The 15,875-nt window shown below is 43.2% G+C and overlaps 1 protein-coding gene across 2 annotated transcripts in view; it reads right to left on the bottom strand.

Annotated features, from left to right (window-relative positions):
- RPAP3 (RNA polymerase II associated protein 3) overlaps nt 1-15,875 on the bottom strand; it is a 1,123,208-nt gene that overhangs the window by 347,932 nt on the left and 759,401 nt on the right. For both annotated transcript variants that reach the window (XM_044078821.1, XM_044078820.1), the window contains exon 12: nt 11,893-12,006. In XM_044078821.1, coding sequence (XP_043934756.1) covers nt 11,893-12,006 — 114 coding nt within the window. The remainder of the gene's footprint in view (nt 1-11,892; nt 12,007-15,875) is intronic.

The raw sequence follows: 15,875 nt of genomic DNA, 5'->3' as shown, positions 1-15,875 counted from the left end.
TCATAAGGCCTGTCCTAAGAGGGGATGGAGGGAGGGAAACCTGGACTGCAGCTGTATGAGCACTCGAACATCTACATTTATGGTAGGTACAAAACTGTACTATGTTCATCGTGCATACAGCTGCAGTCATAACAGATGGGTAGAATCCCAAAGCTAAGTAAGGGTGGTAGGCACTAAGTGGAACTAGGAGGGGATAGGATGCCCTGCACGACTGCTGTGGCAAAGCCCGCTCTAGATTTTGAGTATAGTGGGAGGTGATAGTGCTTGGAGAAAGTGTGCACTGAACTCCAGGTGACTGCTTTCAAAATGTCCTTGGTAGGGACCCCCCTGAGGAAGGCATCAGAGGTAGCTGTGGCTCTGGTGGAGTGGGATCTGATGCATGCAAGCACAGTTTTTCCATGAAATGAGTAACAAAAGCGTATGCAGTGGGCTATCCATTTTGAAATTGTCTGTTTGGAAATAGCCTTTCCCTGAGCACCTAGAGCATAGGACACAAAGAGTTGCTCAGATTTCTTGAATGGCTTTGTTCTGTCCAAGTAGTAACGAAGTTGTCTGTGAATGTCCAAGGAATGTAGTAGTCTTTCCCCTTTGTTTTGTGGATTAGGATAAAAGGTAGGTAAGTGGATAGTCTGATTCAAAGCTACACTGGATACTACCTTTGGCATAAAGGTAGGATTGGTTCGTAAGGAAACTCTGTCCTGATGGAAAATGATGAATGGTTGCACAGCCATGAGGGCCTGTAGCTCCGAAACCCTGCGTGCTGAGGTGATAGCCAGAAGAAAGGCTGTTTTCCATGACAAGTACTGTAACTCTGTTGAAGAAGCTGGCTCGAAGGGAGGAAGGGTCAGCTTTTCCAATACGTAGTTGAGGTCCCAAGCACGGACTGGTGGTTTCCTTCGGGGTTTTAAATTCTTTGCCCCTCTGAGGAACTGCCTTAAGAGAGGGTGAGAGAATAATGGAGGATCTGTGTTGTATTGTGCAGAAATGGCTGAAGCGTGGATCTTGATGGAGGAGAAGGAAAGTCCATTGTTTAACATCTCAGCTAGGTACTATAAAATTTGAGGTATATTTATTACCCGAGGATTCTGTCCCTTTTCTTGATTCCAGGCACAAAATCGTTTCCATTTGGCGGAGTAAGCCTTTCTAGTAGAAGGTCTTCTGGCTTCCAAGATGACATCCTGCACCTCCTTGGAGAGGAAAAAACTGTTGGGAAATCAAGGAATTCTCCATGCAGCTAGATTTAGAGTTTTGAGATGGCTGTGAAGGGTTTTGTAGTTGTGCTGGGACAACAGAAGAGGGACTAGAGGTAGGATCCATGGTGGGGGATGTGTCAGGCTCCTCAGGAGTGGATACCAGTGTTGTCTTGGCCAGTCTGGAGCGATGAGAATCAGTTTCGGCCTCTCTGCTCTGGCTTTTAATAGAACTTTGGGCAGCAGAGGAAGAGGCGGGAAGGCATAGACTGTCAATGTTGCCCAATTGAAGGAAAGTGCGTCCACTTTCCAGGCCTGTGGATGATAGGTCCTTGAACAAAATTTTTTCAACTGGCAATTTCTGTGGGTAGCAAAGAGATCTATGTCTGGCTGTCCCCATGCCTGAGTTATCTTTGTGAAAAGTTGAGGATGCAACTTCCATTCGTGTGGATCTGTCATATTTCTGCTTAGGTTGTCTGCCAGTGTGTTTTCCTTCCCTGGCAGGAATTGTGCCTGCAGTTGAATTTGCAATTCCAGTGCTGTGTTCCATAGGGTCATGGCTTGCCTGCACAGGGGGTATATGAATGAGTTCCCCCGTTTGTTTATGTACCACATCACTTTGGTGTTGTCTGTCCTTATCAATAGCTGGCCTGGAAGCAGTAGGTCTTTGAAGGTCATAATAGCCTTTTGCACGGCTAGCATTTCCTTTTGGTTTATGTAAAGGTGCTTCTCTTTTCGGGTCCATTTTCCCTGAATGCACTGATCTGTCATGTGTGCTCCCCAGGCGTAGTCTGAGGCGTCTGTTGTGATGATTTGAGTTGCTTGAGGTACACAGAAAGGAAGACCTGTGTTTCTTTGGCAAGCTTGAGTCCACCACAAAAATTCCTTTTGAAGGTATGGAATGAGTGGGATAAGTGTTTCCAAGCTGTGGCTGTGTTGAGACCATAAGTTTTTCAGGTACCATTGAAGTTTCCTCATATGCAGCTTTGCACATGGGATTAGTAGGATGCAAGTTGCCATGAATCCCAGAGCCTGCAGGATTTTCCTTGCAGTTAGCCTGGTGTAAGTTGCCATTTTTCTGAAGTATTGAGACAGTTGCCCTTGCTTGTCTGGCGTGAGGTAGGCCATCTGGGTGGTTGCATCCAAGCTGGCACCCAGGAAAATTATTTGTTGAGAGGGTATTAGTTTTGATTTCTTTTTGTTGACTGTGTATCCCAGGAAGTTCAACAGTTTTATTACAAATGCCAGGTGCTGCAGTAGTATGTCCTTGCTGTCCGCATGGATCACGCAGTCATCCAGATATGGGTAGATTTGTATCCCTTGTAGTCTGCAGAAGGCGATTACTGATGCCAGGCATTTCATAAACACTCTGGGCGCAGTAGATAAGCCAAAGGGCAATGCAGAGAATTGGTAATGGTTTGAACCTGCAAGAAATCTGAGGTATCTTCTGCAATCTTGTCTGATAGGGACATGCAGGTATGCCTCCTTGAGGTCCAATGTTACCAGCCAAGACTCCTTGCCCAGCATGGGAAGAAGCTGCTGTAATGTCAGCATCTTGAATTTTGGCACCTGTAGATATGTGTTTAGGATGGATAGGTCTAAGATAGGTCTCCAATCTTTGTCTTTCCTCGGTACCAGGAATAGTCTGGAATAAAACCCTTGACCTTGTTCTTTTGCAGGTACCTCTTGAATTGCTTTCATGTCCATGTGAGCTGAAACTTGTTTTTGTGTCTCTGCCCTTTGATTTTGTGGCAGGTTTGGCATGCCTCTCATTTTTGGAAGGGTGTGAAAGTGGAACTTGTAGCCTCTGTCTATAATGTCCAGAATCCATTTGTCTTTTGTAACAATATGCCAATTTTTTGAGAATAATGTCAATTTTCCGCCCAAAGGTGCTGCCATTAAAGCTTTGCTTGGCAGGTATAGGGGGAAGTCATTGTGTCTGTTTTCTAAAAGACTGTGATCTATCTTCTCCACCTCTTGGGGTTGGTGCTTGCCACTGTCTGGCTCTGAAGGATCCTTGAGGTTGCCCTCTGCCCCTTGGGCGCCTGTATCTGCCCCTTTGAGGTCTGTCTGTGGCTGGAAAGGACCAATTTTTTGAAGGCCAGTTTCTGTTGAAACGTGGAGGCTGTACCTGCAGGAAATCTTTCTCTGTTTGCATTGATTTCGCTTTTTCCACCATTTTCTTTAGCACCTCCTCAGCTTTAACACCAAACAATACATCTTTTTGAAGAGGTGCATCTAATAATTTAGCTTTGACATGATCTGGTAAGGTTTGCTCTTTGAGCCAAGCATGCCTACGTATAACAGACCCTGTAACAGCAGCTCTACATGAGGCCTCTAAAGCATCAAAACCACACTGCAAGGTATGTTTACCCACTTGCTCTGCACCATGCAACAAATCCTGCAACTCTTTTAAATCTGGTTGTGTCATCTTACTTTTCAGCTGAGATATCAAAAACTGTTGATACTTTAACATATGGAACTGGCAGTTTAATGCCCTCATGGTTAAAGTGGCCGGGGTGTACACCTTTTTCCCCCACCTTTCTAAAGCTCTGGAATCTCTCTCTGAAGGTAATGGATTTTTAGCAGTAGAGGCCTTAATTCCCTGGGGACCCTGTGAAATTGTTTCTGGGTCAGCAGTATGGCTTTTATATAGGAACTGGTGAGAATCAGGAACCCGGTAATACCTGTCTGGTTTAACAGGAGCTGGAGGTAAAGAATCAGGATTAAAGCTGGCTTCTGTGTACACATCATCCAATATATCTAAAACAGGAGGGATAGCCAGAGGCCTTTGCTGGGGGAGCAGAAGAAATTCCCTGAGCCTTTTCTTGGAATCTGAGTAATCTTGGCCTTCCCAGTGAAAGTGTTCCCTCAATGTATGCAGGGTTTCCCCAAAAGAGAAGTCCTCGGGGGGGGGGGGGGCCGAGGGAATAGACTCCTCTGCATCAGAGTCTTCGAATGTAGAATAGGCATAATCCTGGTCCTCAGATAGTTCTGAGGTAATAGAAGCTTGATCTGAGGAAGGGTAGTCTTCCTCTAATCTGGGCCTTTTGTCAGAAGGGGGTTGAGAACCCCTGATAAGAGTAATCAAATCCTCAGCCATTTTAAGCATCTGTTTTTTAGGCATGGTGCCTTGAGAGGGGGTCTGAGGAACCTGTTTTCTGGTTTTCATGACTGCTTTAGATTTAGTGAAGGCTTTAATAGAAAAGGAGGAAGGCCTGAAGACCCCTTGAGAAATGGCAGGCCTGTCTAAATTCTGAGTTTCCTCGCCAGAGGTGGCGTCGGGATCTGTAGTAGGAATGGGGGCCGAGGAGCCTGTGACCTCGGGTACTGAAGACACTGGTAATGCATTGTCATCGGTACTCAGGGGCTGCGTAGGCACCTCGCTAAGTACCGAAGAACCGGTAGTCGGGCTTAGCGTGGTTTCAGTAGGTGGTGCGGACCTCGTATGTCGGTCCGTATCTTTGCGTTTTTTGCTCAAAACTGGAGTCGGAGTATCTGACGACATAATATAATTAAATTTTTTGCCAAAAAAGTGAAGGGTGAACTCCGCCCGACGCTTAATAGTGCGCTTATTGAATTTAGCACAAAAACGGCAGGCCGAGACGTCATGGTCTGGGCCTAAGCAAGGTATACAGAAAGAGTGGAAATCCTTATGCGGTATTTGCTTCCCACATGAAATGCAATTATTAACTTTGACATCGGTCTGAGGCAAGAAAAGTTTCCCCAACGGGGTACTTAGCTTTCAAGAGACTTCGGCTGAAATACTTTCGTAAATCTCAGGAGCTGGCCGACCGGCACTTGCGAACTGCTTCTGCTTCGGGCACCGCGCGGCAAGAAAGACTGGAGAAAATGGCGTCGGCTGCCTCTTTTATACCCCTGCCGCACTTACGTCAGGGAAGAAGCGATGACAACCGACGCCGGACCTAGACTTTGGAATTCGGCCGACCGAGGACCCGCCTGACGGCAGGATAACCCATCTGTTATGACTGCAGCTGTATGCATGATGAACATCTGTCTTAACCCACTGGCTGATTTGCTCAGGAATGGGCGTGGCCAGTGTGATTGATAGACAGAAAGCCAGTTATGTAATATGCAAATGTTGGATGATTGGCATGTCATGCAGATTTGCCAGTGACATCATGCATACATTGCTGTGTGGCTGCTGTATGCTCTGCCAAACTGCCAAAGGAAATCATCTGCAAATGTATTAGAAATATGCTTACACCGCACCTTTTTTTTGCAAATCGATGATTCTATTGTAGTTGACTGAAACTTGTTTATTAAATGTTTTACGTATTTGTCAGGTTAAATAGTAACATTCAATTGCATTTCTTGCAAACATGGTAAATGACAATTACTTAGTACTGGCAATGGTGTACATTGGGAATAACAATCAGTTAACAATAGCAACTGCTACAAGTAAAAGCATCTACAGTTAGACAACATACACCTTGACATCTCCATTCAAAAAAAGCTTAGTTTCAAGATTTGTTTCTAAGGGGTGAAGTATGGAGTGTGTTATGTGGTAGGGTGTGCTCTTGTTTTCTTCAGTGCTGGCATATTCATTCTCAGCAGTTTAGATTCATTTATATGTTTATATAGTTCCCCCTGGTACAGGCATGAACTGTGATGTTGTAGTTCAAGTATATTAAAAATCAAAAAAAACAAGCAAACACAGATGGGGAAAAAGATGGTGAAAATGGGTTTAGGATGTTACTAATAAACAAATGTTGGTGTTGCTCACATGTAGGGAAGCTGTGAGAACACGCATCCACTGCTCTGAAGACAACTGTGTCAACACTGCCAAATCAGAGAACCAAGAAGTATGACTGACACAATATAACAATGAAAACTTTTAGTTATGTACTCACCATAACTTCAGATGTTTGTTTGGGATCATCAGCCTACATTCTGAATGCTATATCCAGGGCACCACCCACCACCCCCCAGATAGTTTTTTGCATACATGCACACATAGCACACTGCTATATATACTGCGTCAGATGAAAACAAGATAAAAACAGTGGAGCTCAAAAACGTCAATCTCTTCTCCTGATCTGCAAAGGCAGGGAGGAGGGGAGGGTGGGGAATGTAGGGAATGATGATTCCAAAACATCTGAGTTTATGGTGAGTACATAACTAAAGATGTTATGTGATCTAGCACCTGAATCCTGGTCTGGAAAACACTCCTACTCCTGTGGTGGAGAATGGAATGTAGTCCGTCCTTTATGCGCCACATCAATTTGTAGTGGGGAAATGAGTGTGCGGGTTAGACCAAGGGCTATAGAAGATAGCATGGTAGGAAGAATGATTTGATAGAGATGATATGTTGTTTATTGAAGAGAAGAGTAGGCCTGAGTTATGCAATCTCTGATCCATTTTGATTGTAGCTTTTAATTTGTCCAATATTTTATTTTTGACTTTCGGGATGGGAGAAGGAATTAGCAGCCAAGTAGCTGCCATTCACCCATTCTCTCTCTCTCTCTCTCTGCAGGTAGTGCGATCTGGTCCCTTGTTGTTTCCAACATACCAAACCACCGATGTGTGTTGTCTGTGGATATGCGATGATGCCCTAGGGGAAAACACATTGTAGAGCCAAGTACAGCCCTCATCTCCTCATCTCACATGTTGATGGAAGAGCTTCGTCCGAAGCCAGGAGCCTCTGACTAGCCTGCTGCCCAGACAACCCCCCACCCCTATCTGGGAGGCATCTGATATTTCCGATGATGTGATTGATGATTGAGGAAGATCCTGAAAGGACCATTGAGTTGACAAGAGCCACTGAAGAATCCCAGGACCATCCTCTGGGGCTGATTGGGGCTAGAAGCTTGGTGATTAGAGCTTGAACTTGGCTGATCCTTCGGCAGGGCGGATCAATCTTGAGTCTATCTCTGCTCCTATAAACTTTATGCGTTGAGAGGGCAGCAAGACAGGCTAGAAACAGAGGTTGAGAGAGAGGAAACACCCACCAAGGAAACACCTAGAGAGGTGGGTTAAAGGGAGATGGGGCCTGTAGATGCCTGGTGGTGGCAGCCAGGAGCCAGTCACAGAGAGCCAGGAGTCGAGATAGGGAGAACTAGGAACTGCTGGACCACTACTGGTAAACACTTCACTGCCAAACAACCTTGTGAGACACCCAAGAGACAAAGGGCAGAGCACAAAATTGGTAATGACTGACTCAGGACTGGCCAGAATACCATCTGCGCGCCTGATGGTATCTGATATGTGATAATTGGGAGGTCTATGGATATGGATATCCACATCAACATCCAAAAACGGGAGAATGGAGAATGGATTGACCATATGAATTTTGAATTTTTGGATTTATTGGTCTGAGTCCACTGAGATCCAATATTGGTCTCAGTCTCAGAGTCTTTCTCTTTTTAAAGAACCTAATTAATTTCCTGATCCCGATCTGATCTGGGGACCGTTGGATGACTTTTTTAGCAGCAGCTTTAAAGCTTCTGGCTGCTATTTCCCTTGACTGGTGGTGGTGTGGTGGGGATCATTCTCTTGGACGTGAGAGTGTATATTTTGGATGGGATGGTAACCTCCAGCAATGATCAGCACCCATCCATGTCCCTAGTGATTGACTCCCAGGCATTTAGGTGAATCTGACAACTCCTTGACAAGATCCCTCTGAAGCCTTGTAAATCCAAACAAAATGGTTAAAGACAGGTAAGGTAGAGGGTGCGAGGTGCGCCTTCTCCATACTCCTAGATCTCCTTCCTAGGAGGATGGATGGATGGTGACGTTACTGCGTGATCCTGTTGTGTAGCAGATGCCACCCACCTGCAGCATACCATGCGCCTTAACATACTAACCCTTCTCAGGAGCAGATAAGAATATTTGGAGGGAAGGGACTGAAGGACTGGTTCTCCGGATGACTGTTCCACCCAAACCCAAAACAAAACCAGAAGCGAAAAGGCGGAGACACCCAGGAGGCAGAGGGCTGAGCCCCAAAGGCCTTGAGGAGCACTGATAGACATATCCTCCGGATCATCCATCTCAGGGGGTTCCTAATGGGCTTCGGTCGAAGTCCCGTGCGGGAGGGAACTCACGACTGGGGAAACCACAGAGGAAGACCTCAGGAGCTGGCTGGCCCTCAGGAGGAGCTCAAACCACAGAGGGTAACCTCGAAGGGGTAGAGGCTCCGCTGGCTGGACCAGTCCACCGCTGGACCGAAGGATGGCCGAGAAGGGGAAGGTCCTGGTGGACTGAGAATGGCCGAGAGGGGGCCCGGGCAGGCACTGATCTCTCCTGCCTGGCCCGGGCGAGAGAGAGAGGAGAGTGTCAGTCGGAGCGAGGGATAGAGAAGGGAAGTCCTGGCCCCCCAAGCCCTTACCCAGAGTCGGCAGGGCAGCAGGTCCGAGAGCATGCGGGGTCGGCGGCCCGGGTAAGCTATGGCTGAGAACCCTCGGACGGCTCCAGAGCACCTGCTCCACGGGCGACCCAGATCGAGATTCCAGCCAGCACAGGGGTGTGGGCAATGGGGCCAGTGCAGGTCGCCACCGGAAATAGACTGGGTGATTCAGATGACTCCGAAGTGGACTAAACCGGGTCGGAAACAAATTTTTTGGATCACTGGGGACTGGAACAGAACCGAGAGGACCAAGAGCGGATCAGAAGACCGACACCTAGGAGCCCCCGAGAAACAAGGACCCGGCTCGACCTCGACCGATGAGAATGGCGGGGATCTCACGCAGAGGCTGACTTCGGTGGTCGGCGCCCGCCGGTGGCCGAGGAGGAAGTGAGTGGGCCGGCTCCGAGAGGAGAATCCGAGGAGCGTGGAGGCAGCCGCCTCGGACCACGCCAGCCCAGCTGGTGACCTCGGCTCGAAGCCAGCTGCCATCGGCTCGAAGGCAGAGGAGTGCGATACCTTCGGCATCGAGGCGAGCCGTTCGAGAGGCTCTGCCTAGGCAAGGCTCTTGGGATCCGAATCTCTACAGGACAGTGGATCCGGCTCTTTTTCTTTGGCAGGAGCGGAGGAGGATGAGGTTTCCTGAGCCAAGGGTTTTAATTAACCCTTTAAGAATCAATTTTTAAGAATCCCTGGAGACCCCTCTCCTGGGAAAAACATGACTGCTGCTGCATGCATGCGTGTGCACCTTGCCCAATACACACAGCCCTAGACAATATATCATCAGCAAATGATCATCAGTAACAGACATCTTAAAATTTTAAAGAAACATTTTTAGTTGAGAACGCCATGTTAAACAACTTCTGATGGGAAATTTAACAACTATATAGATATAATAACATAGATACAAAAAACCAAAACTGACAAAAATAGTTTAAAACACAATAGTTTTAAAAACCTGAAGCACTTCTAAACCATGACAAAGGCTTGAGACCCTGGAAAGGCTTGAGACCTAAAGTTTAAGGAGGAGTCCTGGGAAGTAGGGGGGATTGTACCAAACAATCACAACACAATAATTTCACAACAAATTTCACACCAAAGCAAAGTAAAAGGCGTTAAAACAGCTTTTGTGATATAAAAGATAAAAAGCAAAAAGAAAAGTAGTAGTTAGTAAAGTTACTCAGCCCAGCCAGACCGACCCGCATCCTTAGCGAGAAGACAAAGCGGATCCTGGGGACTGGTGGTGGTGGTGCATCCTGGGATATAGTAAGCTCAGCCAATAGGATCACATAACATGTGACAAAGTTAAGTGCACAATTAAAATTAGTTATGTGGCATGCAGGCTGTCTGAGCAGAACGGGAAGTGTCACTGCAAACCAGGTAAAATAATGGGGAAAAGAGCCAATCGTTTATGAAAAAAGTGCACGTCAGTGTTGATGTGATTTACAGTACTGTAAGTGCCAACTTGCTTCTCAGCATGCTGGCTTAGCTGGTGCTTCATTACCAACTTTATTACATAAAATGTAGTGAAGCTGTGCACAGTATTTGATAGATTCTTTAAAACAATTGTTAAGGAATACTGAGTAACTTTTTTTCAGCTTTAAGTCTGCACGAGTCTGCTCAGTTATTTTCTTGATTTTTCAGATTATCACTGGGTATGTGCAATACTTTCTTTCCCCTTACAACATTTTAACACACCATTACAATAAACCATGTAGACAGTTGCTCAAGAATTTTGCATAGGAGGCCTCTAAGACATTCAGAAAGGAATTAATTTCATTTTACTCCTTGCTTTTTGGAGTGAGTGTGTTGACTTGCCTAGTGTAAAAAGACAGTAGGAGTTTTTGTGTTCAGTAATAATTGATGTTCATATTGATGACTGCTGCAGTAGTGTTAGCTATATGAGGTTATATCCTGCCAGTCAGCTCCAAACTTTCAGGGCACCTTCTTTGAATTTTCAAGGGCTATACATGCCCACAGTATTTGCTTGCTCATCCCAAAGAATATTCATGCAGACAACTAACACGGGAAATATTTATTCATGACTGCTCTGTAATGTCACACTACTGCTGGGTGTTGGGTGGGGCTTGCTACTGCGCATCTGGTGGGTTAAGATAGTTCAACAAAGCCATGTTGTCTTTTAATCAATTTAATTACAGCTTGTGGATTAATACAATGCAAAACTGAGGCTTGCATCATAAAATCAACCACACAATTTAGCCATTCTGCTGGCCCTAATTGCTTTTTAATTCTAAGTTTTTTCATATAGTACAATTCCTGCTCAGTTCTCCTTACAGTTACTGTTGCATACTTAGGTTCATAGGTAGGTACTAGGCTATCGGCCCTATTGTATGTGGTATTCTCTTAACAAACTTCAAAACAGTGTAAGCAACTTCTCTGTGTGGAAGATTTTCAGTCCATATATCTCTAGTTAATCACTGTATATTAATCAGATCAGACTATAGTAGTAGAAGTAGTGAACTTAAACTCAAGTAAAAAAAAATAATAAAAAATATATAATTTGAAATATTGTACAGAATTACTAAGTATTCAAAAGTAATCCAAGCAAGGCAGGCAACAAGGAATAGGCAACAGAGGGATGGAATTTAGTGGGGGAAATCAGCAAAGGAACCATGGTACTGTGGATAAATGACAGCAGGGAAATGTAACAAAGTAGGATAAGACTAAGCAGAAGTTTGGACTGAAGGTAAGAGGCCGCCTTCCCTATCAGGACTGCTACAGTACAGGCAGAGAGAAAGGGATAGGGGAGTGCTAAGTGAAAGATTAGTTCTGTAAGAATTTTCATGTAAGTGTAGAACAGACGAAGCTGCTAAGAAAGGGGAAATTAGAATTGCCTACAAATACTGCATGATTGCTACAAGAATTGACCATAAGATGTTAAAAGGTGAGAAAAAAGAGAATGGAAAGGCAATATACAAAGGAATAACAAGAAGACATTTGTAAAGCTCCCAAGTGTGCAAGAAATCCAGAAGGTTTAGGATATCAGAAAAGTATTTACATATGTATTTTTAATTATACTCCAATTAGACTTCAGAGGATTTTTAGTTGTTTACATGACAATTGCAAGAAGTGTGACAAGGAATACAGAGGTAATTCGGAAACACTTTTTTTTTTTTTTTTTAATGAATGTAACAAGTTATCAGACATTATACATTCTCTGCACAGTACTTTGACAGAAATGTTGTGGGAACAAATGATTGTAACTAAGAAACAGATGGGATATAAACTGTGGATTGTCTAGCCAGACTAAGGCCTAAGTTTAGTGCTACTGCCTGCCAAGAAAACAATTACAATAAATAAAAAAAAAAAAATACTTACAGTAGATCTAAGATGTAGTGGCTTGTCAATGGCCTTTACAATCCTCTGCTGAACCTCTTCTGTTTTTTGTGATTCTGAGGAAATATTATCTTGTGTACTTTTGGCATATAATTCCTATCACGTTAAAAGAAAAACTCTGAATTAACTGTTTAATGAAAAACACTGGAGAGAATACAATTTAAAATGTCAGTACAGACAATCTTAAGAAACAAATTACCAATGTTCTACATGTCGTCGAGATAATACAGTGAATATAAAAAGTTTACATATCCCTGTTAAAATGCTAGGTTTTTGTGATATAAAAAACTCAGACCACAATAAATAATTTCAAAACTTTTCCCACATTTAATGTGACCTATAACCTGTACAATTCAATTGAAAAACAAATCTGTTATGGGGAAAAATATAAAAAATGAAAAACGTACAATAAACTGGTTGCATAAGTATGCACACCCTTAAACTAATACTTTGTTGAAGCACCTTTTGATTTAATTAGGCAGGTGGCAGCTAAAGATTTTTTGGGGGGCAGGGGGAATATCTTTGTCTCCTTGTCTCTCTCTCTCCTCATTCATTGGGACTACTAAACCGGACTTCTTTCCCTGGACAAACTCCATTCATTTTCAGATCGGTGAGGAGAGACAAGCATCCTAATGTAGCGTCAAACTGCTGTCAAAGGAGTGTTTTTCCTTTAAGACCTGGCAAGGAGAGGGTGCGCAACAGGCTCACAACACATCATTCATGTCTCTACATGTGACTCAGCCAAAGCCTTGTCCCCCCACAGACAGTGCACACACTGCACATGGAGATCACCAGGGATCAAACAGGTACGTGTGCCCAAGCATGCCCTACCTCTCTTCTCCCTCCTCCCAGGAAAAGGAGAGAATAGCAGATAAAAACAAACATCAATACTTGAAAAAATGTGGCAAATACTTTTAAATACTTCTTAACATTAAGGGATAAGCTTCCCCCTTACAATCACAAGTCAGTAATAAACCACACAAGCCACAAGCAGTTTTTTTTTGTTTTAACTAACTGTGTGGTTAAAATAGAAAGAAATTGTGCCCAGTTCGTGTATATGTGTACATATATGTTTTGGATTTAGACACCTGTCCAGCAAGAATTTCCTTGGATTGCATAGTTCCATTAAAAATAATCTTGACATAAGTGTGTGTGTGTGTGTGTGTGTGTGTGTGTGTGTGTGTGTGTGTGGGCACACACACACATATAGAATGTAGAAAATACCAATATGTGGTTAGGGTAATCAAGCTTCTTGAAGCCCAATGGACCATAATCCTGACAACTGAACCTATAACTCTGACCTCCTTGACAGCCTTTTAAGCTTGATATCCTTAGACTGAATCTGTGAAAAGGACCGTTGTTGCCTACAATCCTGTCTCATGCAAAGAAAAACAAAACAAATGATGTAAAGAAAAGTAAAACGGTGTACGAGATGGAAGAAGGGCATGTACAAACATAAGTAGAAAGGGAAGCAGGAAACAGTTAAGAGAAAAGTAGTAAGCCGCTGTAATGAAGTTAACATACCAAGTAAAGGTATACAAGTTTCTTATTTTGCTAAGGCATAACCCTTGAGTCTTTCACACTACAGTGTTTCAAATGTAGCTTTAAAAATCACAGAACCAGTGACTGCTTTCAGAAAACAGGACTGCTTGCTAAACAGTTTTCTTCTTTCTCATTGTAAAAGAGCATCACTGAACACAGACTGCTGCTAGATTTTTCCTCCTCCTTTCATGTACTTCATACTCTAATATACAAAATTTGCTCTGTTCTTCAAATAACAGCTTCGTATCCTCAGCATGTCCTTTGTCTGAGGAACAAAAAGGCATTATTTGCCAAGGATGGCATTATTTATTTATTTATTTATTTATTTATTGACATCTGTCGATCGGGAAAGTCCGACTGGGTCAGAAATCCATTTTCAGCGAAGGCCCGGGGAGAAAAGCTCCAAAACAATCATATCAGAAAATAGAATACATTTATATGCATAATACATACATCAGTCGTACATAGAATATATGCAAATTACATGTCACGTGAGAGTACAAGTAAGCAGAGAAAATTTTGGCTCATCAGATACATGGCTGTGGTATAATAAGTAACATGATATTTATTACACAGCAGTTCATACACAAGTAAGGCACAGAGTTACGGTGTCATGTTGAGTCTATTTGACTAGGAAGCAGAGTGGATTGTGGAACAGTCCATAGAAAGTATGTTACATGTATAGTTTTTTTAGAAAGGAGAGAGAAGGAAAAAGCATGTACAGAGTGTGTAGTAGCTGGGAGAGAAGATGAAAGTTTCAAGGTAGGGTAGAGAAGGCGAAAGTTTCAAGGTAGGGTAGAGAAGGCGAAAGTTTCAAAGTAGGCAAAGAGTAAATAGAGGATAGCGAGATAATTGTATTTGAGTTAGAGGGGTGGGGGTGAGATGGGAGTGAGAAAAGATACATGACCTGAGTAAGATGGGTATTAATTAAGGAGTCTATAGGAATGACAAAGGCAGAGACTAAGGTGGTTAATTTTGATTTAATTTGTATAATTAAACATCTCCACAAAATGGCCAAGTGACAGCTAAGAAAGCAAATATTTTCCTAACTTGTAGTGTCCTCAAAATGATAACCTCAAGATGATCATATTAATGATACAGATGATGCAATACAGAGGCATAGTGTTTAGTAAAAGTCAGTAATTCATACATTAACACTGTAAACATACAAAATGTCTTTCCATGTTACTTAATTATCCCACCTTACAAAAGGCAGATGGAAGAGCTATCCACTATAGATCAGGAATACTGCAGGTAACCTCACTGTAAGGCTAGACCAACACCCAAGCTGACAGTTCCCAACAAATGAAAGCAAACATAAACCAAAGGTGGCAATGCTTTCCATATCTTTTACCCACACTGTGGAGCTTACTCTCACGCAAAGTTTAAGTCTCTTAAACCTTAATTAACTATCTGATGCATAACTTAATTATTTAATTACCCAATTTACCCAATTCACTGTCACCAGGATAGTTGATGGCAGCACGAAAGAGAAATTAACCATGGATAGGACACCAGTGAATGGCAGGATGCATACCACCTGCAGCACTACACCAGTGCAGTATTATTAAACATCCAGTTCTACCGTACCATATTCCGTAGAAACTTCATAGAAAAGCAGCAGTTATTTCTGTTTGCATCTGATTTGTTTCCATCATAATATTTATGGTCTATGGGACGACTAGACTGGATCAAAACAGAACTTGATGCTGAACAGACTGACCACATCATTTTGCCAACCCAGAAGATGGCACATTTAATTCAAAACACAGTTTTACCCACTTTTATGTAGGGGTCAGTTTGAACAACACAGAGGTTGTGACCACATTGTTTTGCCAACCCAGAAGATGGCACATTTAATTCAAAACACAGTTTTACCCGCTTTTATGTAGGGGTCAGTTTGAACAACACAGAGGTTGTACCCCCACCACCACGGTGGGAACTCTATCACCAAACTCACACTCTCTGTATAACTATCCATGACATCGCAGCAACTTGAAAGAAATGAAAACATAACATTTACAATGAAATGTACATTAGTTTTCTGTACTGTGACAGTCTGCCAGGAAGCGATTAAGATCATTCACTCTAGTGTGTGCTGTGGCAGTATATTTTGAAGAACAGAAATAGACCGGATTTGTACTTTTCAACAACTTATACTTACTGGCTATACTTGATTAGCTTGTCTCAGGTTGTGAGGCAAAATGGCCTAGAAGAATCAGCTGACTTACCACTTTGCAGGTACAAAGATGTATACTAGGCTAATGATCTTCAGGGGCCTTTTTAAGCCAAGCAATGCTCCCCAAATATATCTGAATTTTTTTTGTAACTAGGTTACTTTAGGGGGGTATATGAAGGCTTTGGTAGTCTAGCATTTACTGGCTGTCCATAAGGTGCCAGACGAGGTACACATTTCCTCTCTA

Source organism: Protopterus annectens, chromosome 7.part1 (genome assembly GCF_019279795.1).
Source record: "Protopterus annectens isolate FY-2018-M chromosome 7.part1, PAN1.0, whole genome shotgun sequence".
Classification (NCBI taxonomy): domain Eukaryota; kingdom Metazoa; phylum Chordata; order Ceratodontiformes; family Protopteridae; genus Protopterus; species Protopterus annectens.
This window is presented reverse-complemented; position numbering and strand designations above follow the sequence as displayed.